The sequence below is a fragment of the Empidonax traillii genome, unplaced genomic scaffold, assembly GCF_003031625.1.
Source record: "Empidonax traillii isolate 1590-97213 ecotype Southwest subspecies unplaced genomic scaffold, ASM303162v1 scaffold890:size686501, whole genome shotgun sequence".
Lineage (NCBI taxonomy): Eukaryota > Metazoa > Chordata > Aves > Passeriformes > Tyrannidae > Empidonax > Empidonax traillii.
In genome coordinates this window covers 625,865-652,780 of record NW_020956083.1, presented here as the reverse complement: position 1 = coordinate 652,780, position 26,916 = coordinate 625,865, and the positions used below count along the sequence as shown (strand labels likewise).

The window sequence follows — 26,916 nt, the reverse complement described above, 5'->3', positions numbered from 1 at the left end:
ATTCTGAAGGTGGTTCTTGTTTGTCCTCATTCTGTTGGGGCAGCAGGAGCTGATGCACTGAGGATCAGCATATTCAGTGAACAGCAGTATTTGGATAGGAGAGAGGTGCTGGTAGTACAGATAGACAGTGGAGGATTTTTCATGATCTGCAGACTGTTTATACCTTTCAGACTGTACTAGTTGTTTTAAAGCAGCAAAGCTTTCTTGTGTAGTTGTGTAGATCTATGTTACAAAGTTTCTGGCATAGCTGTGAGCACTGAGAGGAATGTGAAATAATGAAACCCGTACAGACACAGCTATGCTGGTTAAACACCCCTACAAGAACACTCCTTTGCCAGGATTGCCTGTGTCTTTTGGGTAGAGAGAGGTAGAAACAAACTGTCAGGAGACCTCAGTTCTTTGGAGTTTTTCTGGTACTCACACGGAGATGCTGAGTAAACCAGTCCGAAGTCTAAGAAAAACTCCTTGTGATGCTGAAAAGTAGGAAACACTCAGCAGATGTGTTAGTTGCAGTAAAAGCTTTGAGTCCTCAGGGAACAAACAGTTGGGTTCACAGTCTTTGAAGGAGTCTGAGACAGAGCTGATTGATTTTTTTTTTTTTGTGCACAGAGCTGAAATGCATTTTCATGAGTGACTCTTGCCGTGTTTGTTGATGATATTCACAACATTTCAAGGGACCTTAAAACTACATTAACTTTTGGCCTAAATATTGAAGTGGTTTGATCTCGACTGATCCTGCTGAGCAGCTCCTACTTTGCACTTCCAGTTGTCTGCATTTTTTTTTGCAGTGAGTAGCTCTCGTGTGCTTGGGCTGGGTGTTGTAGGGGGGGCCTGGCATTTCTAGGAATCTGTTATCTCTGGCAGAAGTCTTGTTACTGTCAGTTATTGATAAGTGGGAAGGTAAACATGTGGCTGATTAGACAGTGTCCCTTCAATGGCTGAGCACCAGTCTGATTTCACTGCACATAGTGATCCTGCAGAGAAAAATTCTTCAACCATAAATGAATATTTTAAGTTATTTTTACTGTATGATTTTGGTTATAACATACCTACTTCTTGCTCCCTTCTAATGTAGAGGGTTTTTTTTCCTTGTTTGCAAATTTCAGTATATTAGAGATATGATTTCCTGGCCTTGCTAGAAATACTTCTGAAATAAGTATGGCAACTATTTAACCTTTAATGAATATGAAGAGAGAGTTTTCATATGACCAAAGAGATTCCTTCTGTTTGCTGACTGGGAAATATTTGAATTAAATAGCAATAACAAAAACACAGTGCTGAAGAAAGGAGGTTTACAAAGGCCAGGGCAGATCTGCAGTCAGTTATTCTGATGGAAGGCACCACCACTCTCCTTTGGAGATGTGTTGTCAGAACTGGCTTTGTGAGCTCTCCCTGCCCAACTTGCAAGAAAATAAGTGCTTTAGAAAAACCACTTGAAACAACTGTCTTTGCTAAGATACTTTCTTTAGGCTGGAATAGAGTGAAGGGGCACTCCATGAAGTTGTGAGCATTGTAGATTATATAGTGTTTCCTGGGCAAATGATGTCCACAGGTCAGTACACAAGTTTGGTTCTTCTGACTTTATAATTTTCAGGGACTATTGCTCTAATTCTGTTTAGGCTTGAAACAATTCAAAGCTGTCTCTTAGGCAGGATCAGTCTGACAAAACTTGATTATCTGGTTTAAAAGTAAATGTGGTCCAGTTTAGACTGCATTTTGCCTAACTGCTCACTTCACCATTTGTATCCTAGGACACATTAGTCTTTCAGCTGTTTCCAAAGCCATCTCCTTTTGAATGTTTAATATCTAAGAACCAATTAGTTCCATTTTGTTTTCTTTGGATAGTTTGCAATTAAACATTCTTTCAAGTAGGCTTTATTTAGCTAATTCTGTCACAAAAATAAGCTCTGAGAGAATGAAGAGAAGTTCAAGCTAGCCAATGTTTATTTTTATTATTAATAATTTATATTATGGTAGTCCCCAGGGGAACTAGGGCCCCACTAAACCCAGTTTACTCTGCATGTAATGACTGTGTCTCACAAGACTCTTTTTTGCTGCTGTGGCTCAGTGCAAGGAACCCCCTGTATGCCACAAGGAACCTACTGATGAAGGGCACAGAAAGACAAATCAAGAATCATTTTTTTAAAAAGAAGCTTAAGATAGGAACCAGAGGGAGAACCTGATGCATATTTTCTCCAGAAAGCCACACTAATGCATTTTTCCAGCTGGAGTGCCAAATGATGACCTCAAAGGTCTTGTTCATCATGTTATGGCAATGCTCCCAGTGACTTTGCTGGGAGCAAGATTGGGCAGAGAAGTGATAGTCCTAAAAACCTTTCTGAGCCAGCAGCAGGAGACTCTTTGTGCTTTCGAAACACACTGATGGGCAAATTTAGTTTAAAAATGTTCATGTTCAGTCAGATTTCTATTGGAAGTTTTGGTTTTCACAGCATCAGTAATTTCACACCTCAATAATTGGTCTACTTTATGTTTTACAGGAAGATGCAGAGTGCTTTCACACCTGCCAAATGCAAAGGTGACCCAGAGCCAAACCCTGGGCTTGTGTACACAGAGTGCTTTGAACAGAGTTGCACACACAGTTCATGTCCCCTGAGGCTCTGCCTGCTCTCTGTGGGACTCTTGTGCGAGTTCAAGGGTAGGAGTGACACTGGGATGAACAGGGTTGGGGGGTGGAAGCTCCTTCAAGCCAGTGCAGAAGTGCAAAACTTTCCTCATCAGTGGAATCACCATCCTCCTCCCCTCTCTTTATGTGGAAGCATTAGTCTTTTCAGTGCTCTTTCCATAATTCCAAAGTCAAAACCTAGACAGAAGTTTTCCTGACCAGATCCCTGTCCTCATTAGTTCAGTTGAAAGGGGGTCAGACATCTGGTTCCAAGTACAGCTCTGTGGTGAGTATGGAGGGCTTTTTCTTTCCAGAGGAAAAAAAAAAATCACTAAATCTGGCCATTTAAGACACAATTTTTATAGGAGTTTAAGTTGGGCTACGCAAAGTTCACCTCATTAAAAACAAGCCCAAACCAAATAAAAGCAGCGAATAACAGCATAAAAAATGTGGGCCCTGAATGTCAGAGCATGTGTGTTCGGAACTGGTAAGAAGGGAAGGGGAAAGTACAGATATAGCCACATATATTTGAAGTCCTTGTTTTTTTCCACAAGTAGATTTACATGCTTGTGGAGTGTCTAGAGAAAGGGGACATCAGTGTTAGGAATGCTATGACAGCTACCCTAATTTGTTAGAAAATATAATGACTTCAAGCCTGTGTTAGAAGATACTGAATAAATTCAGCCTAGATAAAATGTTCCAACACACCAAGTCATTCTTTGACTCTGCAGTTGTTAGCTGGCCAGTGAGAGACTTTCTAAATTTTCTTGAGTTTGATATCTCCTTCTAAAAAATACTCTTTTTCGTTGTCTTAAGTACCAAGATTCACTAGCCAGGACTGGAAATACTGACTTTGAAAGGAGCTAACTCTATGTCTACTCAGCACTTAAGACATTATTTGGCTTTAAAGTATAAACCTTTTGTCTCATCTATTTCTCTCTTCTATGCCATTTGGTAAACTTTTCCTCCTTTTCCAGTGTTCTTTGGGATACTGATCCTAACTTAGCAATTTTATTATTTCTATGGCACAAGAATTGTCTTGGTAACATTTGTGGGAATAAACCAAGGTTGCCATAGGAAGTGGACTTGATGGTTTAATTCTTAGTAAAGGAACAGTTTTCCTGATCAGACAGGTAAATGACAGAGCTTGTCCCACTTCAGAAGCACTGGGATATTGTGATTCACAGGGTTCAAGTTTTGAAGATAGCAAATTACATCCCACATATTCTGCTGAACATCAGATTTCACTATTACTGGAAGTTTGTTGTCTGATCTGGTTAATATATTCTTCTCAGTGTAATAATCAAAACATTTCTCTGTCCATCGTGCTGGTTTCTGTTGAAGCTTAGCCTTGGGACTCTCCACAGCCCTAAGGCTGAGATAAAGGACCTTCCTTATTTCATAATTAACCTGGCAGTGGGCTCCTGCATTAGAAGGGTCGATGGATGGAGACAGGATCACACCTGATTAGTCTGTTTGTAACACTCATTCAGGCACAGACTGGGGAAAACAAGGAGAATGAGGTGTGTATGACAGAAGAGTCATCCCTGGGGCTCGTAATTAAGAGGAAGGAGCGTCTCAAGGCCAGCACTGGTGGGACTCAGTGCATAGGCAAGTTTTCTTTTGTCACAAGTGGAAGAGCCTGTTCACTTGTAATCTGCTCTCCCTCAGCGCCATCTGCTTCTTCCCATCAGGAATTTGGGTTTCAGGATCCATTGCAGTGCAGCCAACTGCAGGCTCAGATTCTGCCAGCGCTGGGAAAGCTGCAAGTCAGGCCAGCCTGTGGAGCCTGCCACATTCCTGAGTCCCTGATTCAGGCTTGCAAGTTTGTCATCAAGTTGGAAATTGAAACCAGAGGAGTTAGCAGCAAGGCCTGTGCTCCCAAATCAGCTGGGAATGGGTGGATTGTCCTGTGCCTTTGCCCAGGAGGAAAGCCAAGCTCCCTGCAGGAGCCTCCCAGCACCAGGAAGAGCTGTGACACAGGCATGGAAATGCCACCAGCCCTGGGGATCTGCCTCAGGCTGGCAAAGGGGGAAACCAGGATTTGCTTAGATACAATCACTGCTCCTTCCTTATCACAGCTCTGCCAAATGCCACGGTGAGATTTACAGCCAATTGTGGTTCCAAGTGACAGATTTCCTTGAGGGAAAGGGCCCAATCTGTGGGGATGCTCCATGCAGAGGTCCCCTCTGTGCTGCTGGTGGGAGGCACAAAGTGAAGCCTGAAACCAGGTCCTGAAGAATAGTTTCCAGGTCATTAACTGAGTCAGCTTCTACTGCTGGATTCGATTGGGAATCTGCAATAGGTGGCTGATGAATTTCCTCTGGATGTGCACACTATCACTGAGAATAGAACTTGGAGCTGTGTGCTAAGGTGGAAAGGGATTAGAAATACAGTAACATTTTGAATCACAAGCTTGAATAGCAGCTCATCCCGGGCTTGGAAGTTGAGTCCTGTCTTCAGAGCACCACCCTAGAAATGGGTCCATTAGAGACACAACCTCCAGCACAGGAGAATCTGTCTGAGAGCAGCTGATGATATTTAAATATATTGCTGCCTAGGAAACCTGGGCTCCAGGACTTCATTTCCAGAAGCTGGCATAAACCCATGCAAGGGCCTAATGACTAAAGCAATAACTTGGATCAAAGCCCTTTATCTGATTTTCTTTTAATGGCTTGAGTTTGGCCAGGAGGCAGATATGCAGTATTTAAGTTATTTAAGTATATATTCAAGAGTTGAATCTGCCTGGATAAATTCTACAGAAGTGCCAAAGTGAGTTACACACTGAAGACTCATCTTTCTAAAGAATGTGTGCTCTGAATGTAATTCTTATTAAAAATCAATTAACCAGCTCCTAAAAGCCTAAAGTACCTTCAAGAATGGGATTATATTCCTGAATCAGGTGAGATTTTCAAAATACGACCTGACAGATGTAAGTTTGGTGCAAAATAAAGGGCCCATCTAATAATCTGAGCTAAACAGGTTTGGGTCAAGAAGTTCTGTGGAAAAAGGGCAATAAAATTTACTTCTTAGTACCTCAGAGATGGATGACAGAAGTACTGAGGGAGGAATTTCCAAAAAGCTCACCACTGGCAGCTGTTTGTCTCCCTTACCTCCATTTTCACAAATCTGTTTTACCAGAGAAAAGCTAAACATCAAAACAGGATTTGTTTGAAGAAAGAATCCCTATTTGCATAATGTTGTGTTAAAATAGCTATTTTGAGGTGTATTTTGAGATCAAGGGTGCTGTGTCCCTAATTCAAATGACTTTTCTTCCCTAGAAAAATAACCCTTTCTGCCAATAAGTATATAAATAGAATGTTTGTCCAACTGTTGTGCAAAAATGCTTAAAATTTAAGGGGTTGTAATGATAAATTTGGAATGTTTATCCAGCACAGTAGACATTGCTACTGAGGTCAGTGGGTTTTTGGAGGAATGCTGGAGAGCAAAGATTAAATACAGTGTGTCTGTTCCCAGCGGATTCAACACTGCTGTGCCCAGAGGTCACTTCACTCCTCACCCAGCCAGCTCCCCACACCTACCTTTGGAGTTTTGGGGCTGAGTCAGGATGTTATCACATCTCAGCAGCTTCATTCACTTAATGGGCTGGATTCTTTGCATGTCCAACTGCTGCAGAGCAAGTGCCAAGGTCTAGACACTTCCAGCTTGTTCAACAACTGAGAGCACAAAAAGCTTCAGTGGTTCAAGCCCAGAGCAGCCCTGAGGCTTTGCTCCAAGTGTTTGACAGTACTGAAGACACTCTGGCAATCTGATTTTTCTTTATCAGTGTCAGGAAAGACAAATGCCATTGTGTGTTTACCACCCACCAGCAGCATTCGGAAGGGGTAGTTAATTCCATCCTTCCTAAGCGTTCAAATAAACAACAAGAAGGAAAACAATTTTTATTACATCAATGTCATGGGAGACAAACGTAGCCTGGTTTGCAAATTCAGTCTTAAATTTGACTTATGGTAGAAATTTTCTGGTGTAACTATGTTAGTGTTGTCGTTCCACCCATTAAGTCTTTGCAATATATATTTCTATCAGCTAAAACCCCGATGCCAAGACAATTGTAGCAGCAAAACAATTATTCTGGTAGAATTTATAAGAGCTTCAGGGAAGCGGAATTAAAAACTCCAGCACCTTTGACTGAAGGTTTTTTTGAAACAACAGCTCATTTTCGGAATCACAGCTCATTTCTAAGACCCAGAGAATGTCTCTAAAGGCCCTAAATGTTCATCTACTTAATCACTGCTGATTTTGGTAAGGTACAGAGAAAACTGGGTTTCAGTGGAGATGGTATAAATCCAATACACATTATTGGTGAGTTTCTTTGGCTGTCACAAAGTGAATTTTAGATGTAGATTCCATGTGGCAATTCTGCAATAAACCCATGTCCTCTGCTGTGCAGAAACCCACTAAGGGAAGTTATTAACAATTGATAGCTTGTCTGTGGTTGTGTTTATTTTCTGTAGTGACTAATAGTTTAGATGAGCGGTGAGCAGCAGGTACTGCCCCACTGGGGAGATCTGGCTGTCCAGGCTGTCAGCTCTGTGTGTGCCCACAATGAGCTGAGGGAGACAAAACTCTGGGACAGCTTCTGCAGACACATAACCAGGAGAAAGTGTGTGCCTCCTACCCAACTGCTCACTCACAGTTGGAGCACCACAAACATGAAGGACACACAAATTCTTTACTGTAGCAGCAGTTCACCAAGTTCAAGTGAACCTCTCGGACATACTGACACAAAAACATGGCCACTAACTTCAAGCACAAAACACAAGAAGAAATATTTTGCAAGAAGTCAGTGAGTCATATTTTCCTCATGAAATTGCTGAAACCATTGTGCCCAGAAACAATTAAAGATGTGACTAGGGCTGGAAAAGTTTAGGCATAAACACAAACAGACCCCAGTTTTTTGTTTGTAAAGGATGAAGGTCATTTGGCTTGAGGAATATCCTAAAACTAACAGAGACAGAGCAGAACACGCAGTTTGTGTGTCCTCACTGCTGCAGGGGAGCCCCAGTGTTTGGCCCTACATGCCTGAATGCTTGGTAACACCAAAAGTTAAATGCCAGTAGTCTGTTAGGGCAGATCATCAAAACAGGGGCAAACAAACCTACTCCTTTAATATGAAAAAAAAACCCCTTTTTTGATTTATATTAAAAATGCCCCTCTGAGACCCAAAGGCTCAGTCCTACAAAACTGATACTAAAACATTTGAGTGGATGGGTCCCTGGCAGTTGAGGTGTGTGCTCGAGATTTACATTTTTGAGGACTCCATGGTTTTTCCAGTAGTTTGGTGTTTCATTGCCCCTGGCAATAGACTCCTTCATTTTGGCCTGATATTTCTGTGCTCTGCATGTGCCAGCTCCTGCCCAGCTCCTGTCCTTGCATCCTGTGCTTTTGGGGAAAAGGGAGGAAGTTCCTCTGCTCCCTTGGGCAGAACTCCTGTATTTAGGAGATTTGGAGATGCTGGCCTGCACAGCAGAGCTTGCAGGTTGGGAGACAGATTGGAACTGAGCTTTGTTGTGGGTCCTTATCTGATTTATCCATTCTACCCTAAAGGGGGCGTAGAATTTGAGATGTGTCCAGATGCTTTTTCTCAGGGGCACTTGTAACATAGCTCAGCACTTCGTTCAGTCACTCCAGCTACAAAACCCCTCTGTTTAAACAACTGCATTTATAAGTCTTTCTTATAAGTAAAATGTTGTCTTGACATCCATCTTATGGTCCTCTGCTCAGAAGTGTGAAGGGAGCTGTCAGATTTCTAGGTTGCTACAAAAAATATATATATAGGTTTGTACCAAGAGGTACACTTTTGACTTTGTGGACATTATTTCAGAGTGAGAAAGATGACCCCTCTAATGGTGCTTTCCGAAGGTGATTGAAATTCCCTTCACTCCTGGGGAACTGGGTAAATGTGCTTGTGAGTTGCTCTGGGGAGTAGCTGTGTTAGAGCAGAGTGACACGGTCAGTGGCCTCGGGGACTGAGCTCTGTGCAGTCACAGAAAGCAGATGACCCTGAGGAGCTGAAATGCTTTTGGCCATGTCCAAGCGAGGCCCAAGTCATCTCTCACTCCTACTGGTTTGCAGCAGTACAGAATTACATTTGATTTATAAACACACGTGTGGCAGCAGAATCGAGTCTGGGCAGTTTGAACGATTTCTTTCTTTCCCCAGCTGAGTTTTGGGGGTCTGGACATTTCCAACATAATCCTTCACATCTAGACTTCAGTGCCACAGAATTTTCTTCAGGAGTCTTCTCATCATTTTCTGCATTCTTTTCCCTGCCAAGGGCCTGCCTGGTTTTGTTTGTTCCATATCTAGGTGCTCCAAAGGCTGTCAGTCTTTATGCAGGCTTTAGGGGTCCTGTAAAATTAGACAAGCTGCTCCTGCACTTTCTTCCTCCTTTTTACCCATGAACTAAGTTTCCCAGGTTAAAAGAGCTGACAAATAGATCCTGGGAATCTGGCTTAGGCTTGCTGAGGGATGTGGTCAATAACCACGAGGCTATTCCTTTTATTTCTTCCTTTAACAGCTTGTTATGCAATTACATTTTTCAGTAAGTTGCATGTTTTTTCAGGCTAATGATCCTTTTGATGGGGTGACAGTTCACAGACTCACAAACATCTGAAAACTAGAGGAAAGAATGGAAAATATTTTGAAACTTCAGCTGTGATATGATGCAAGTACAAAGTCTGATTAAGGGTGTTAAGGAGGACCTTTTCAAAGGAAGAGTATGTCAGTGCTGTGCAGTTTGATTAAAAGGTGATTTAGATGCACCTATGTTCTCCATGTAGCAGATTTCCATGGATACTGCTGAGGCTGTGGAATCACATGGACTTTGATCCTCTGAGATGTGAAACACCTTGCCATGCTCAGCACCTCTGACAAACCAGTGAGCTTGCGAAGCAGGCAGCTGTTTGGCTCAGATGTATCATTTTCACATCTTGTTCTAAAATGTTCTGCCTGTTTTTCCCAGATGTTTTCAGGAGCTTGGCACAGCCCATAGAACAGACAAGGAGTCTTAGACCTCAGCCCAGGGAATTGACTGAGTGGCTTCTCCTGGACCTGCAGTCTCACTGCAGGATCTCTGCTTCTGGAAATCCAGGACAACTGTTCCTGCTTTGGGAGATGATGATACCTAACCTTAGCCACTGGCAGTAATTCCTGTACTTGTAGACTAGTCCAGAATTAGCAAAACACCCTCCAACCCCGTTCCTCTCAGGAAGTGCCTCGAACCACTCAGTTCTCACGAGTGGAACTGCACTCTGGAAGAGCAGTGGGGAGGTTGCTTTCCAGGTTAGTGGCAGAGCCAGGGAAAGAGCCTTATCTTGGCATTTCTGGCCTTCTCTGTGACCAGTGGTAGCCATGCTAGAGGGAGCATCCACTGATGGGTTCAGAGCTCGCTGTTCTTCAGAGCACACTCCAATATGGGACAAACATCTGCATGGCCACGGAGAGCTCTTTGTTGGAGTTTGTTCTTCTCCCTACAAGTACATTCTGCAGCTTTTTGCTTGACTCAGTTTTACTCAGTTGTGGTGTTTACATTACACCAGCTTGAGGGGGGAAGGAAGGGAATTTTTCTGTATATGAACTGTCCGGGTGATTTTCTACAGCTGCTTTGAAGGATATGTCTGTTACTTATATTGGGACTTGGATTCTATAGACACATGGCAGAGAACACAGCTCTCCAGAAAGTTTGACTGATGGAAAACAAGAGAGCAATCCAAGAGAAACCCTGCCAGAGGAGGAGCATGAACCTGAAATTTACTGCTGAAACCAGACTTCTGCCTTGGGCTTAAGCACCACACTCAGCCAATCCTACCACTGACTGCAGTGTGGCTCTGCACACATGCAAGGAACTGCTTTTTGGACCTCACTAGGTCTGGAGCTTAAGTATTGTTCTGGCATCCATACTGGTTTGGAAATACACTGGTTGGCCTGGACTCCTGAAGCAGTGGGACAATTACAGGGTTTTTAAAAAAATCACAAATGTAGAGAGCCTGTGAATTGAGGCTATTCTGGCTTTTGCATAGCGAGTTTGTAAAATCAATCAGAAATTGAAGAGGGCATGAGAGATTTCATTTTAGACTGTTCAATCCCTCATTAATTGGATAGTGGATGGCAACAGAGGAAACGGGATTTGCAGGCGAGTCCTTTTTTTCAGGTTATTCTCCTGTCTGTTGTTTTGACTTTCCCCTTCCACGCAGCTCGACCCTTGCAGCAGCACGAGCCTGAACTACCAGGAAGGTTTGGACTCATCTGTTTTTGTGTTTCATTTCAGAAGCCAACAGACTCCCTGACTGGGAACCATGTCTGTCAAACTCACCTTTGTGTCCCCTGGTGATGGGGGTGGGATCAGCAGGAGCTGCTCCTTCACTGGGTTCAGCACAGTGCAAAGCAGAAAGCTGGCGTAAGTAACATCCACAACAAAGCACCTGATCCTCTGGGCAGCAGGCTGGGAATGGAGTTTTTAACCTAAGGCAGCTCTGAGTAGGTGTCATTCCTTAATTTTCATCTTAAAACTACTGAATGTTGCCATGGTTCACTGATGAAACAGCTGTACTTCAGCCCAGACTGTCTCCCTGCTCTGCACACTGCACTGCAGGGATGGTTGGATTACAGAGGGGATATCTGTAATCAGACTGTCAATAGTGTCCATTTCTGCTGGAAAAATGAAGGGCTGCAACCCTTCCTGCTAGCAGCCACATAGTGACTGATGACTAAAGCCTTCCCAGTAATAATGGCAATCAAAAGCCTTCTAGACCTTTAAACAGATGGAGATGCTAATGGTGAATCCTGGCAGTATCTGTCACTGGAGCCAGCTCAGATCCTGCTGAGTTACTGAAGCAGAGCAGCATTTCATGAGAGGAAGGGCTGTGTCCTGTCAGTGCCACAAGGGAGAGAGAGGAGGGGAGGAGTCAAACGGGCCAGGAGGCCACTGCAAACTCACAGCTCAGTAACAATCCATAATCCAGCCAAGACTGGGCTCTGTAATTGCTAAACCATCCTGCACTGATCTTCTCATTTGGCTTTTCACAAGCTGTTGGGCAGCATTGCTCTGTGCAGGTAACTGCAGCTTTTCCACTAGAAGTGCTTTTTCTGAATTTAGCAATCCTGTAAAGCCTGTTGAGTGCTTTTAGCAGATATGATACATAAATGTAAAATTAATATGACTGCCAGTGCATGCTAAAATAATTCCAAAGGGAATGATTTATCAGTAGCATACAGAAGTGTTGGGAAATATGCCCCTTGGAATATTGTACTCAAAAACATACTGTTGTGTATCAAGAAAATACCTGACTCATGTAATGAAACATCTTACCAAAGAACCAAATGACTGGATCAAAATTTTAGTTAAACACAAAGTAGGAGCAAAAAATGAAATCCCAACATGATTGTGACACCATCAAGAACTCTTCAATTTGAATAAACTGATTTGTTGTGGAAACAGAAAATTAATATTGCCCCGAGCAAAGATCAGACATCTAAAATCACACCAATCACTAAGATCTGGAGAAAAACTCTGTCAAATGATATAAACAGACTTGAGTTTAGGTGCAGAGTGGGAGTTCTAGCAGGGAAAGGCTCTACCAGCAGCAGTGTTGAACAGCTGTGTCTGCAGCAGGGGTATGAGTGCTCCAGACAGAGGAGTTCATCTGTCTCTTCAGGTTATCCTGTTACCTCTTGCTGCAAAGGTTTTCTAACCAAACGCCTCTCTTTATGCATTTTTAAGATGTTGCTTTTCATTATGTAAGTGTTTAGCCAGACAGTTTTGCTCGGGAACCACTGCAATAAGGAAGATTTGTGTACTTAGACGCTCAGTCACAGCCCAGTGAACACGAGAGCTTTCCCCAGCATTTTTTAATCACCCTTTCCTAACTTATCTGTCCCTCAGGCACTGTTGCAAAACACAGCAGGAGCCTGCAGGGGCCCTGTGCAAGGTCTGTCCAAAGGATGACACACAAATCAGGCCCACATGGACATTCTGAAGCAGATGCTAAATATACTTTTGCTTTCCTTCAGCAACTTCCTTTTGAGCCTCTCAGTCAGACACACGACTCGGTATTTCTCCACGATGGGCTCCACAGGAAGTAAATATTATTACTGTTATCCCTAAAGTGGGAAATCTGATGTTGAAATTATGAGGTTCACAAGGGAAAGCAGTAAAGCGGCATCCAGCTTTTAGCTACTGGGCCCTCCAGGCCCGTGTCAGCCACTGAACTTCTGTATGAAATGTGTGAAAATGGGATTCTTACATCAGTGCTACAGCACTTAGTGGGAGATGCTGAGAAGAAGGGGGAGTTTGGAATCCCAGCCTGTCTGGGTGCAGTACTTAGATGTTGTACTTCCAACTGAAGGGAAGCGATTTCCTGAATTTAGGATCCGCAGTCCAAAAATATGAAGGTGAATTTCAAAGTCCTTCACTTTCCAAAATGAAACAAAACCCAGGAGTAATTTGGTCTGTTTAATTTCAAAATACAGGATTATTTGTCCTATATAGCGTCTTGCTAATTAGAGTACTCTAACTCATGGCATGAGATGCTATTTCTTCTTAGCATGAAAGGATTTTAAGTGATGAGCCTTCTCTTTCAACTGCTGTTTTTGGCTAGACTGTCCTTTCCAGTGTTATTCCTAATGAAACCCTCTCAAAGATTCATTATCTTAATAAAGAAAAGTAATATTAGTGCAAGTTTCTAATTTAAGAGTTGTGTTCCTTGTTATAGGTAACCTGAGCTCCAAATGGTTTGGTTAATTAACACTTTACATGAAGCCATCATAAAAAACTAAGATAATCATTGTAGTGAAGAAATCAAATATCCAGTAAAGTTTGGCAACACCTAATTTATCAGATTTTTTGCAGATCATATGCTAAAAAATGGAGGCAAGTGGAAATTTAGGATGAGGATAATTAAAGTAGTTACTCAAGAGTTTCTATAATAGGAGTAGGGACAGCTCTCAGGTGTGTTGGGTCTGGGCTTTAATCACCAAGCTCAATAATCTCCTTAGGCCTCCAGTCACATGCCTGGAACTTAAGTCAAGCCAGTGCTTAAGTGGTAAGCCTGATGAAGTTGGTAATTTTTCCAAGTGAGCTGAATTTAGGATAGAGATTGGAGAGAAGGTAGAAGGTTCCTCTGAGAGCCACCAGTTGGCTTGGCTTGCTTTGCTTTGGTAGATTGGGAAAGTTTGACTTACAGGGATTATTAACAAAACTATATAAAACCAGCCAAGACTTAGAGAAGTACTTAGATAGAGGTAAACCAGGCAGGAATCCTCTGCAGAGAGCTCCTTCTCTGGTTTAAATGATGTAAACATATATATAAGTAATGGCTCAGAGTGTTCTAACTCTGTAGCTTGGCACAAAATATCCTCTGTGTGGGACTTCTGTTGGAAACAATATTTCATTTTGGTTTTGTAGCTGCTTTTAAAAGTAATTAAGTTAGGTGTTAGATGCTGAAAAAACACCTTGATGATTCTATCTTGTATGCAATCTGGGCTGGCTAGTTTGCTTTTCAAAACTGTGGTGGGGCTCTGAGCCATGTTTAAATGGATGGAGTGCAGGCAGAGGAATGGCTATTCCTAAAGGTTTTTATGTGAGCTTGATCAGTCAGACCTTGAGCAGTTGCCAGCAGTGTGAAGTTTCTGACGTTACCTGTGTCCAGGAGCTTTGTTCTATGAGTAAATGTCTATGGAGCTGGACATACAACTTGCAGCTTGAAAGCTTTGTGGGTTGGGCATCTCCCTTCTCCCAGGTGATGGGGTTTGCATCTTCCCTCTATTTCTTTTCTCTTTCTACAGCAAGTCTCTCAGCAGAAGCTCAGTGAGATCAAGGATGTCTCTGAAACCCCCCAAGGCTTATAACTCCCTGCAGAAGGGGGCACTGATCTGGGATCCAAAGCCACTGCAGGTGAAGAAAATTTTTGAAGCTTTGAAGAAAGGACTTAAGTAAGGACTTTTTAAATATTGCAATTTGCCTCACCTCATCATGCTGCTTAACTCTGTCTGTCACTGTGCTCTGTCTCCATCTGGCATCTCTAAACATGTGTGGTGACTTCCCCAGGCACTGACTGGGGACCTTGTAAAACAAGTTTCATTCACTCTCAGTCTACTTGCAAGCAAAATGCTCTGATGTTTTCGTTTTTCCCAGTTTATTACACTACTCAAGAAACTCAGGGACAGATAGAACTCAGTGGGGAGATTGTCCATGTCCTGGGGAGCAGCTGAGCTCCTGTGAGGAAGGGAGGCTTTTCCAGCATGCAGGGTGGCAGGGCAGGGATGGGACAACCAGGCCTGGGTGGTGATTGGCAGAAAGTTTCTGGAAAGGCAAGTGTGTGGAGTTTGCTTTGACTCAAAAAGCTGAATTAAAATCGAGTGCAGGTGAGGGTGTGCCCTGCCATGACACAGTGGGGAGGCTGGTTCATCAACTGTTTCTATTGTCCCTATGCTAATTAGGGAGCACTTGCAGAATTAGCTATTCTAGGAGGGATGGAGGCCTTTTGTTTTTCTTCCTTTTTTTCACCTTCTTTTAATGCAGTTGTAGTCTGGAGTTCAAGAGTCATCTTTAGGTGTCTTGTAAGGGAAGTCTAAACAAGTACATCTGAAAATTTCAGCTGACTCAGGGTGATGAAGCAGAGCTGTAGTACAGCTCCATCTCCTCATGGAACTGTAAATAACATTCCTTTGCTGTAAATGTGGCATTATTTCAGAGTCTTTATCAGGGTGGGCTGCACAGCCACTGCTGCGTCAGGGCAGACTGGAGTGAAAAGGCAGGAGACCAGATGTGTCCGCTGGCTCTGGCTGGTGTGGGGTGTTTGCAGCAGACAATGGGGAACAAAGGCTGGGCTGGGAGCCTGAATTCAGGGTCCTGTGGATTTGAGGAGGACATTTACCTCAAAGAACACTGATATTATTCAGTGCTGAATGGGCCAACAGGCTGTGGGTGAGCAGAGACAGCCCAGAAGGGCTGAGCCTGCCTGGGTGACTGACACTGCTCTGCCTTCAGCAGAGTCCTGGGGTCTTGTAATACAGAAATGTACATCTTAAAGCATTACAGCTGATGTTGATAGGTCCATCTGCTACCACAGAGCTTCAATCACACCCTGCAGCTCCTGTCAGAAGATAAAATACCTTTCCTTGGATGTGTAAACCCTGCAGCTCTTTCTGCTGGCATCCTACTAACAGTTCCTTCACGTGTGTTGCTGCTGTCCTCAAAATTTTGCTACTGTATTAATTTTGGTCACAGTTTGTTTTCTTAAGCAAAGAGCATAAAATGCACTGTAATAATACATTGTAAAGTCAGATGTGTCACAGTTTTAGTCCAATAAAAGACTATGAAGTCTTAGCCCTAAAAATATCCACCAACGTCTTATTAGAGGATTTAGATTTAGAAGAAACTATGAAACCAAATGTTTTTGCAGAGTTTAGAATTTATCAGAGCTTAGGGAGGAGAAACCATAAAGTGGATCAGAATTTGTTCCCAGTTTTGCAGTGAATACCATAGGATCAGTCCCTTGCCAAAACTGAGTAGCAACTAATTGACTGAAGTAACCTACAGAAAACAACTGTATCAAATAGCAATGCAAAGTCCAAATTTTAAGTAGATGCAGACAAAGTCCACTTGGTGCTGGAGTGACTTGGATTTTTTAGTGCAGAACATGTTTTACGTGCCTGTTTCTTTATAGCTAGAGAAAATAACTATTCTCTTAACCATCTGGGTGCCATTCCATCAGGCTGGTAATTCCAACAGGCTTAAATCTAAAAGTGAGGAAGCTTTTCTGAAAGGTAAGTGAACACTTTTGTGCCACCAGCCTTGGCTACTTCTGCACTGAGCTGTCGATGGGCAAGTGCCAAGGGCAGACAGCTGAATGCTGGAGACATGGGGTGTCTGGGGGGAGCTGGTTTTGAAACAGTAAGAAAATGAAATGCATCAAGGCAAATGTGAAGAAGTGCAGCTGTCCAAAATGGTTATTTTGACTGCTCAGAGCGCGTGTCTAATAATGTAGCCCTTGCTGGATGACTCTTGCTCCCTCTTAAACGTAAGAGGAAAAAGTTACCTAAGTCTGCTGTGTATTAAAAGCAAAGTTGGAAGAAGATGGTCTCAGCAGGAAAGGTTTAAGGCCCTGTGGAAACTCCTAAGGCACAGCCCATGTGTGCAAGTCTGTAGAAGCCAACTGGCACCAAGTGCTTCACACCTTGCAAAATAGTTCTTGTTCTGGAAGAAGTAATGGTTGCATTAAGAAATTGTCTCAGTGTGGTACTGCGCTCTGTTTGCTACAACACTGGTGGCATCTGCCCTTCTTACCTGGGCAGCACTTCTGTGAGCTTGGGTTTGTAGGATTTGTTCCATATTGCAATTCTTTGTAAGATGGGGTTGGTTCTTTCTCCTCAGTAACTGTAGAAGAGACTTTCTCAGCAAATGATCTGACAGGAAAGGTTCAGGTAGGAACAGTCAGAGAAATCTGAAAAGATCTGTGAGTTGGTTTATGTGTTGGAACTTGCTATTCCCCTAATCCCTCCTTTCCTCTTGCCCTTAGTCTTGTTTGGTTTTGATTCAAGTTCTAGAATAAAGCCCGTCTTTCATTTGAATGATTTATTTTAAATGGAGGGAAACAAGAACCTGTGAAGGTTTGAGTGCAGTGTGTATGTGCTGTGTACACTCATGCAGCATCACTGGCCTTGCATTGCACTGCAGCATTCCACACCTTGTCAGAGGCAAAAGCAGTCAGGAGGATTCCTAATGTAAAGCATCTTTAAATTTTGGGTGACAGTAACCATCTTCTGGTACTTGTGGGGTACAGATGCTCCTCTAGGGTCAGCTTGGCATTCAGAACAAGCATTTGTCTGTGGAAACCAGCCTTTCTCATCTCTTGACCCATGTTCCTTTAGCCATTCACATCTCAAGAGAGTAAAACAAGGGAAGTCTTCTGGAGAAGGAAGTTGCTTTGTAACATTCTGCTGAAAACACCTCCCCAAAGAATTTCTAATGAATGTACCAGAGGAATCTAACAGTGGGTTTTCTTTCTCTCCAGTGAATACTTGGAAGCACATCAGGCTGAATTAGATTATCTCTCTGGTCGACACAAAGATACAAAAAGGAACTCTAGATTGGTAAGATTTTTAAAATGTTAAATATTTAAATAAAGTCACAAAAGTAGATGTTCTCTCCCACCTGGAACTCCCAGGAGTTTTCCAGTTAAAATGCTGAGGTGTGATCCAGCAAGGCATCACAGTCAGCAGTTTCCCAAGGAAGGTAGCCCCACATGTGAGAATTTAACTGGAGATTGCTCATTTTCAACATCCAGCAGTGTTTTTCAGATCCTGTTTCTTTACTGGGATGATAGCTCCTTGTGTCTGCTCAGTGGTCAATGTTTATGATCTCAGTTTAGTGTAATTTAAGATAGTGAGTCTTGCAGTACATATGAAAGTATCATTAATAGGTACAAATACTCGTGCTCTCCTCTTCAGCCTGTGCCATTTCTCTTTCAGGCTTTCTACTACGACCTGGACAAGGTGAGGCTACTGGGGATGAGAGGAAATGCTGCAAATAGAGAAAAATGGGTCTGATGTGTCTGCTGTGTAACTCACAGGCATGTTTAGGAAATAATTTCTCAAGTCCCCTTCTCCCTCTCTCTCTCTCTCTCTCTCCCCTCTTCAAAAGCAAATCCGCTCTGTGGAGAGATACATCAGAAAACTGGAGTTTCACATTAGCAAGGTAAGGGGGTTCCTACCTTTGAACCTGCCAGGCTCACACTGCTTTGTAAGTGACCTAGCTAAATGGAAACCACTTTGATTACAATTCATCTGAAGGGGAATGATGCTGGGGACTCTCTGAAAGCTGTAGCCCCTCTTTGTGCTGAAGGAGGGGGTTTTTATTTATTTATTTTCCTGAATGGTTCTATTCAAGCTGAATGTTGGGCGCGACCCAACCTGAGCTTTCCTGTGAAACCAGTTTGCACACTCTGCCAGTTTATTCAGAAAATGCTGCTCTGGGAACACTGACATGTTCTCCCCTCCCCTTCCCACGAGGGGCCAAAGGGGCAGTTCTGTGGAGCTTGTCTGCTGTCTGCCAGCTGCTTCCAAAGGACTGGAACCTCTCCTCTGGCATAGCTAATGCTGGAGGGGGCTTAGTCTGTATTGAAGGAATTGGTTTCCTGCTCTGCAAACTGTAGCACTCTGTAAAATGCAGGGGTTGCAGCACCCTGCAATGCTCTGACAGAGGGATTTGGTTGGTTTGTTTTTTTTTTTTTTCCAAGGAAAGATGCTGATGTTCCTTTCCAAACTTCTTAAAACTATGCCAAGGTAATTTTGGTTCCTTCTTTCCCCATCTTCCAAATCCTAAAGGTAGAAGAACTCTATGAAGCTTATTGTATCCAGTGCAGGCTGCGAGATGGGGCCACTAACATGAAACATGCCTTTTCCCTGTCCCCTTCCACCAAAGCCTCCAGAGAGAGTCTAGTGGAGCTTTACAAGAACTTCCAAGAGTGCACAGAGGTAGGAAATACCACACACATGTGATGAAGACTTGACTTCCTTAGCCCAAAATATACTAGGACTTGCTACTGGGTTTTTTTGTGTGTGTGTTAATGGTGTGGGTTAAAAACTTAATATGTGTATAAAATACGTAACATGAAAAATCTTTAATAGTGGGGTCCATTATGACCTGCACTGGAAGCATGGGATGAGAACTGAAGGAGGAATAAGCTTTGCTATTTTCCCAAAACAAGGAATGGAACATAACTGAGAGTGGTTAGCTCAAGCAGTTCCACTCTTCTGTGGAAGATTGTCTGTCTTAAAAAGTAGTATGAATGGACTCTGTGTCTGCCTCTACTACTGATAATATTTCTGTGTCCTTTAAAATAACAAAAGGGCCAAACAAAATGGCCTCTAAGGGAGAGGCCTCTAAAGAAAATGGCCCATGTGGGAAGGTGCTACTCTGCACTGCTTTGCAGCTGTGATGACTGTGCAGCCTTTCTTGTAGGACATGTGCTTCATAGAGGGGGCCTTGGAAGTCCACTTGGGAGAGTTCCACGTGAAGATGAAAGGTAGGTTCCTTTCCTCTTTCCTTCAAGACTCATCAGTTGATTTTATGGTCTAGGTAGCAATCTGATCCACTGGGAGTCCAGCCATTCAATGCCAGTTGCTGCCACTGGCTTGCTGGATGACACTCTGAACAGAGTTCTGGCAAACTCCTGTTTGCTTCAGCGCTGTAAAACAGTTCTGCAATGGTACTTTCTATCTGAATACAAAAGCTGACAAGCTTTCTTTCCTCAGCTCAATTAAATTTTATCCTTTCAAGAGTGTCTTGGGCTCGTGGTGTAGCTTCTGCCCAGAGCTGAGGAGAGGGGGGTGTTGGCCAGAGAGCCACTTGATTTATTGCAGTCTGAGGCTTTTGGGGGGTGTTTGTAAAACAATACAAGTATTAGGAGTTTTCCTTCTCTTTTCAGGGTTGGTGGGCTTTGCACGTCTCTGCCCGGGGGACCAGTATGAGGTGCAGTATAAAGCCATTAATTGTCCTTCACTTTCCTGGTGTGAGTTTGCAATAGAGGAACAGGAGAGCGAGGGTGGAACATGTAGGAGGAGAGCAGGGACCAGAGTGTGATAAAAACACCCACTGTTGTGATGGGAACAGTGCTTTGGCACATTCAGGAGTTACTGTGCCCTCAGAGGCTGGGGAGGGAAAGGTGTGATTCGGGTGTTATGGGAGGGTTTAAAAGATGGCAGTGATTGTCTGTGAAACCCAACCTGTCAGGGCTTTGTCTTCAGAGTTACCCTGGAATCCTGTAGCAGTGGCTGCCTGTTTCTTGGAAGACTACCCTTGGCATCATTTGAATGCACCTTAGTGTCTTACTGGGTGCTCTCCTACCTCTGACAGTTCCCAGTGAATTCCAGTGTGCCTCGTATTCCAGTACCCCCACACCTGGAATGCACTGCAGTTCTGCAGCTCTTCCAGAATGGCTGGGACGTGGCATTTGGCACCGCTGCAGGTGTTAAAACCTGCATCCTGAATTCCTGTCTCCAATCTTCCAGCTTTATCCAAGTTCCCAAGTGCATGGTGATCAAAAGGGGTGGCTTCACTCCTGTCAGACTGGAACAGTGGGAGGCCTAGGGATGCAGGGAGTGTTCTGGGATATGTTGACCCAAAATCCTTTGTTCTCTGTGGTTTCCAGGTGTTTGTGCGACTGGGGCGCCAGAAATGGAGGTTGAAAGGCAAGATCGAGACCGATGACAGCCAGACATGGGATGAGGAGGAGAAGATTTTTATACCCAACCTCCATGAGAAGTTTGAAATCAAGGTGTGGTGTATAATGGTTGGATTGGAATCAGTGGGTCAACACATCTTCTGCCACTTGCCTCTTACCTCTTAAGCTACCAAGTGTTTCTCAAAGTTCTTAAATATTTTTGCCTTTTTCTAGCTGTGTAAAAATGGCGGTTAATGCATGTTCTGTCTAGTGAAGGGACATCTAGTTCTGGTTTTCCTTTGCTGCTGGCACTTGTAACTGCATTACTGCATCTGCTTTCCCATATTCTGGAGTCTGGTAGATGTGGTTGTGTTTGGGGTTTTTTGTTTGGTTGTTTTTTTGTTTTTTTTTTAAATGTCCTAGACCAATATCTGGGATTTTCTAGGGTGAAGTCTAGAGGTGGAAACCCAGATGTGTATGTAGTACCAACAGTTCTGTTCTCTACTGGAAGAGAAAAATTAATGCATAAAAAATGTACCGTTGCACCTGTGTGTGTTTGGAATGTGGGGTTTAACATCCCTTTATCGAGTGCTTTTGTTGTGTTTTACTGCAGAGATGCTCCATATCTGTGAACAACCAATGGCATTTATGTGCTGCTGCAAACTGGCTGTGCTTTAAATCTGGGTTTAGAGTTCTGACATTCTTTTAGAACAGGTCACATCTTTAATAATAAGGGACTGGTGCAGTGGCCTTAAGCAGCATTTCCACTGTAGTCTGGCATCTCTAGTGGGCTGGACTGTGCAGCATGACTCCTGTCAGCCTGAATGGAGCTGCCACTGAAGGCTGTGCTGGATCCTGTCCTACTGGGAAACTGTGCCAGTGCAGGGTCTGGGGCTTTGGCAGCTGTGTTAAAGCAGCTATTGCAGTGTTCTCCTCCTATCTGGCAGCAAGAACTGGGTTACACAGGAGACACTCTTTGGCATCTTGCCAGCACTGCCTTTGGAAATGTGCTTATAATGTGCTTTTTTACTGTCACTGCACAATGAAGATCAGGTGAGAAGCTAATTCAGATCCCTGTTTTCCCATAACGACTGTTAAAACCTGTGTTACTCTCTGTGACAATGACAGTTTTACTCTTTTTGTCAGCTTATGAAAGTCTACTGATGAATGTCCTCCACACTCTCCTGCTCTTTCCACTTTGTGCTTAATGATCTTTGCCCAGTGCAAACACATAGCAGGTTTAAAAAAACAGAAAAGAAAATTGATGAGTGCCAAAGAGTGTTCCAAGAGGAGCCCAGCAGCACGACTTCAGCTCTTAAAAGAGATGCAGGCATGCAACTAATTCCAAAGTGGACTTCAGGCGCTTGTGCTAAAGTTCTGTGCTGAGTCTGATGCTTCGTGCACTTCTAGAACAATGTGATCTTCAGCTGAAAGTATGTTTTTATAGCAAATACTCGATTTAGGTTTGGCTTTTTTAAAAGTAGCTGAAGAAGCCAAGTGCCAGCCTGGAAAAAACACAGGCCTGTGACTGCATTGATGGCAAACCTGGAGCCACCTGCAGAGCTGGAGGAAAGAATGACCCAAGTTTTGATTTTGGTCCTGCTGAGCTCAGGACAGTCAGAAAGGTCACAGTGGCTGCAGACAGTTGTGCCTCCAGATCCTTTAGGCAACTGAGAGTTGAAGTAGTCTAGTCCTGAAATAGCTCCAGTACCAGAGCAAGAATTACAGACTATTTTTTCTTAAAACCATAGTCCACCAAGTTCCCTTGTGTGAAGTGCTGTCCAGCTCTGTCTGTCCCCTGTGCCAGCCCCCTGGGAGGTGTTTCCTGGGGGGACATCAGCTCACAGCTGGTTAGGAGCCCAGGACTGAGTGTCAGGGGTTTGTTTGTTATGAGTCTCAGAGCAGATCTGAGCCTGGGGTGTTCTCCTTGCCGTGCGGGTGACTGAGGGTTGTCTGGTAGGATGAGACTGGATATGTTTGTCTGTCTCTGCAGGTGACAGAGCTGAGAGGACTGGCCACTATTCTAGTTGGTGTCGTGACATGTGACAGCATAAACTTCTTTACAACCAAGCCTCAGGCAATCATCGTGGACATCACTGAGCTGGGCACCATCAAACTGCAGCTGGAGGTCCTCTGGAAGTAAGTATAGCTTCCAATAGAAGCTAGAAAACACTGGAAATGATCAAAGGCTGCTAAGTATGTCAGTGAGCAGCATTCACCCCCACAGTCCTCTCTCCATTCAAGGTGCAAGATGGATGACAGCCCTGTGCTTCCTCACAGCCACCCCAGCTGCTGGGCCTGATCTCTGTGGGACCAGTCCTCAGGAGGGCAGGGGAAAGGACACAAGCTGTTTCTGTGACCTTTCAGATCTTTCTTTGCTCTCACCAAACCATGGACAGCCATGGGAGCTGACTTAGGCTGACTCAGTGAGCCTTACTTAGCTCACCCCTCTTCACAGTGAGCGTTCAGTCCAGCTCCAAGCAATATCTGTGCATCTATAAAATATGAAAAATAATCTTGAAGATGATGAAATGGAACTGGAAGTAGCAGCTTGTAGGCAAAATGAAAAAAAAAAAAAAAAGTAGTTGAAATTTTAGAGCAATCACTCTGACCAGATCACAATTTTTTATAAATGAAGCTTTCCCAAAGACTTGGCACCTTCATATTTGCACTGTGAGTAGTTATGGATACGAGGCCTGTTTGTGCACTACAGGGAAGCTTGGTTACAGATTTTAAAATAGCTGAGCACTGTCATGGTGCCTGTGATTTATTAAACTGTTTTATAATTTAAATCTGTAAGTTGATTATTGTTGTGGATTACTGATGTTATTAAAAGCAAATTCTCACTGTTGTGGATGCCGCAGTGAAACTTATTCTTCAGTCCAGACTCACCAAGGTTTTTGAGGTAGTACTGTTGTTTGTGCTTTATGGGACTGTTGTTCTGCACTGAAAGGCCCATCTGCAACAAATCAAGGCTTTTTAACCTGTTTCCATTTACTGTTGTCCAGGGATTAAGTGTAGCCCCCTTAGTGAAGTGCCCAGTTAAACAGTGGGTGCTGATCTCTTGTACCTCTGTGTGTGGCTACTGCAGCCCTTGATTCTTCCCAGCCCTCCGTGGCCAGGAGGCCTTTGAACACTCCTCTGTTATAAGGACCCTCTTGAAAGAGCCACTTTGACCTGGGATCCTGGCACTCTCCAGGAAAAGCAGAAACAGCTTTCAGGTTCCATTTCTGGGGCTGGGGAAAGAAAAGCTTTATTGATCAACACACAGTTTTCTGAGTGTCTCTTGTGCATGCTGTGGTTCTTGACATTTACTGCTTTGTACCTGCAACTGGGCTGAAAAATGTGGCTTGCCCACAGCACCTGAAAACGATTTTCCAACACACAGATTGCTTAGAGTCAACGAGAAATGAACTCACCCAGCAGCCTTTGGCTGCACTTGTTTATGGTGCTTTTTCCTCCCGAGATCTGACAGGATGTGCTTTGTTTTGGTGAGGTGCTCAGAAGAAATCCCTTCTACTCTCTTGTTATTAACCCACACCAATGGCATCTGACAGCCCCTTTGCTCACTGCTGCTGGATCTGCTCACTTCCTTCGCTCTCTGTCAGTAGCTTCCGTAATTAATTATGCACACAACCTGTTCTTGCAAAAGGACTTTAGGAGCAAAGCCTGTCCCTATTCTGGGATATTGGATAGTTCCTCATAACAGCCTGAAACCTCCAAAGCAAATTACATTTGTGGCAGAACTTTCTGGAAAAGTCCAATCCCGATGCTGTTGACCCTCCATGGCTGTGGTGTCTGATAGCTCAGCGTGCAGCTCTGGGCTGGCAAAAGCAGCAGGTCTGTGGTATTTGGGACAACAATCCCAGCCCCTGGAGTTGGCAACAGCTGAGCTGGGAGCAGGGTTTGTCGTGACTCATTTTCTTTGGGAGTTAATCCCCACTTGGAATTGTTCAGCGCATAAGAAAACCCTGGCTGTGCGTCTCTGCTGTGTTTGAATTTTGTGAAATGCTTTGGTATCCCACCAAGTGGATCCTTCAGAGCACTTCTGTGCAGAGCTGGCCTCTCCTCTGACAGGCCTGTTTGCTGGAGTTGTTTACAGAAAAGAGAAGTTTTGTGGTGATAACTCAGGGTGTTTCTGTTTTCAAAGATAGAGCACTCAAAATAACAGCTGCTTTTCCCTTTGATTTAAGAATAACTAAACAAATCCATCTGATTTGCCCAAACTTCTCTGAGGCACAAGCTTTCAGTCTAGACCTGCTTTGTGAGGAATCCAAATGCAGATCTCCCTCTTCCGCTTCTAAATGTATATTTTCTTTTAAATAGGTCTTCAGTCTTCTGGGCTCAAACAAAAGTGCCTTCAGCTCCTTTATAGATCGTGCCATGAGGAGTGTGAATGAGCTTGGGGCCATTGCAGAACAGCTTTGTTGGCCAGTTTGGCAAAAGACTTTGGGTTTTTTGCCAACCTAAACACCAGTCTGAATTCTGTGTCTCACATGCAGGACAAAGAGAAAGCTGTATTTTGCTTTCAGAACTTCAGCAGCACCCTGTGCTGGGATCCAAGGGCACCATCCAGTCAGAACTGCCCTGGTGCCTCTGCCTGCTTTGGGCTGTGCTGGCCTGGCTTACTCCTGGAGTGAGAGAAAACCTGAAGAGAGAATTAAAAATGAAAGTCTGGTTTCTATTTTTGGATGTGCATCTGCTGCCAGTCCTGCTCTTATAGGTGAAAGCTTAGGTGACATGTAGTTACTCCTGCAGTATCTTTAGGCAGTGATCCCTCAGTGCATCCCTGTGCACTCACGGCCTGGGGCTGTGATAAACTGTACTAACCTGGAAACTGCTTGCTATGCTATAAGGGGGAGGTGAAACACCTGCTAACATCCTTCTCACTGTTAAATTGCATGGGCATTTTCACCTGGGTTTGATGGTGGCAAGAGAAATCTCATGATTAACAGTGAGGCCAGTCAGTTGACTAAAGTTGGTGCTTTTTTTGTGTTAATGTAAGTCTGGATTCACAGGCTGAACACTGGAATTCAGGCAGGTCTACCCACCCAGAGCCCTTCTGGTCTAGTGGTATTTAATCCAGAGACAGAAAGGGATTGCTTAGGGCACAGTGGGAGAAAGGAAGGCAGATCCTCTGGGGTTGAGGTCTGGACTGAGTTCTGCTCTTAAGCTCTCTCTCATCACTCCTGCTCCTCTGAGGGCATAAACCAGGCTGTGTCCTCCTTACTCACCCAACAGAAAGTGCAGCAGGGGGAGGTAAATTATAGAAATCTCAAGTATTCCATCCCTCCACAGGTTTGGTGGGTGTGACAAAGTAACATCTCCCTGGGAATTCATGCTCAGGGCGGGCAGAACTCAGGTGGGCCGCTTTGATTTTTTTTTTTTCCTAATAGAATTTTTCAGCCTTGAAAAGGTGTCTGTGGATAATCCTGTGCAGGCACAGGAATGGGGGGAATAGGGACAGGATCTGATTAGCCACAGACACCCCCCACCCACTGCAGCAAAGTACTTGCTCCACAGTTTCAAGTTAAATAATGACATTTCTGCACACTTTTACCTGTACAGAGGGTTTGTGTCAATGATTTCAGGAAGCCTCTAGACAAACTAAGGAAAAGCCAGTGAGAATTAAAGGCACTAGTCTGCTTGCAAAGTCTGGTGCGTGACAGATCCCAGCCATGGATTGCCTCAAACCCGGGCATGTGTCTGGGGAAAGCCCACTCTATTTGACTCATTTCCTATGTTTTCCCCTGGAATATCCCCTACTGGATTCTGTCAGTGTCAAAATGCTGGGAGAGATGGATTCATAGATCCGTCCCAGTATGATGGTTTGTTTGCTGTAGAAATGGGGAAGAAGATGATGGATCGTGCCCAAAGAGCTTAGAGCCAAGAGATAATAGAAGTTTCAGAGCAGACTCCATTCTTTCTTTCCCCTCTGCTCTCAGTTGTTCCCTGCAGGGACTGGGAGTGTGTCCTTGTCTGGAGGCAGCTGAAGAGCTGCGTTTTGCTGGAGGGTTCCAGGAATTGTCAAAGAGGGGAAACAGATTTAGTTTGTTGTTGTTGTTCCTTTCCCAGAAGTGTCATTTTGCATTACTGCAGTGCTATATT

At 43.8% G+C, this 26,916-nt stretch overlaps 1 protein-coding gene across 4 annotated transcripts in view; it reads left to right on the top strand.

Moving 5' to 3' along the window:
- RIPOR3 (RIPOR family member 3) overlaps positions 1-26,916 on the top strand; it is a 49,933-nt gene that overhangs the window by 14,045 nt on the left and 8,972 nt on the right. For 3 of the 4 annotated variants that reach the window (XM_027902602.1, XM_027902603.1, XM_027902605.1), the window contains 10 exons: positions 10,914-11,042; positions 14,429-14,575; positions 17,659-17,737; positions 18,116-18,139; positions 18,288-18,341; positions 18,971-19,120; positions 19,608-19,671; positions 20,074-20,117; positions 20,797-20,922; positions 22,802-22,947. In XM_027902602.1, the coding sequence (XP_027758403.1) occupies positions 10,942-11,042; positions 14,429-14,575; positions 17,659-17,737; positions 18,116-18,139; positions 18,288-18,341; positions 18,971-19,120; positions 19,608-19,671; positions 20,074-20,117; positions 20,797-20,922; positions 22,802-22,947 (935 nt within the window). In that variant the 5' untranslated portion in view covers positions 10,914-10,941. The remainder of the gene's footprint in view (positions 1-10,913; positions 11,043-14,428; positions 14,576-17,658; positions 17,738-18,115; positions 18,140-18,287; positions 18,342-18,970; positions 19,121-19,607; positions 19,672-20,073; positions 20,118-20,796; positions 20,923-22,801; positions 22,948-26,916) is intronic. The other variant, XM_027902606.1, reaches the window with a different exon arrangement.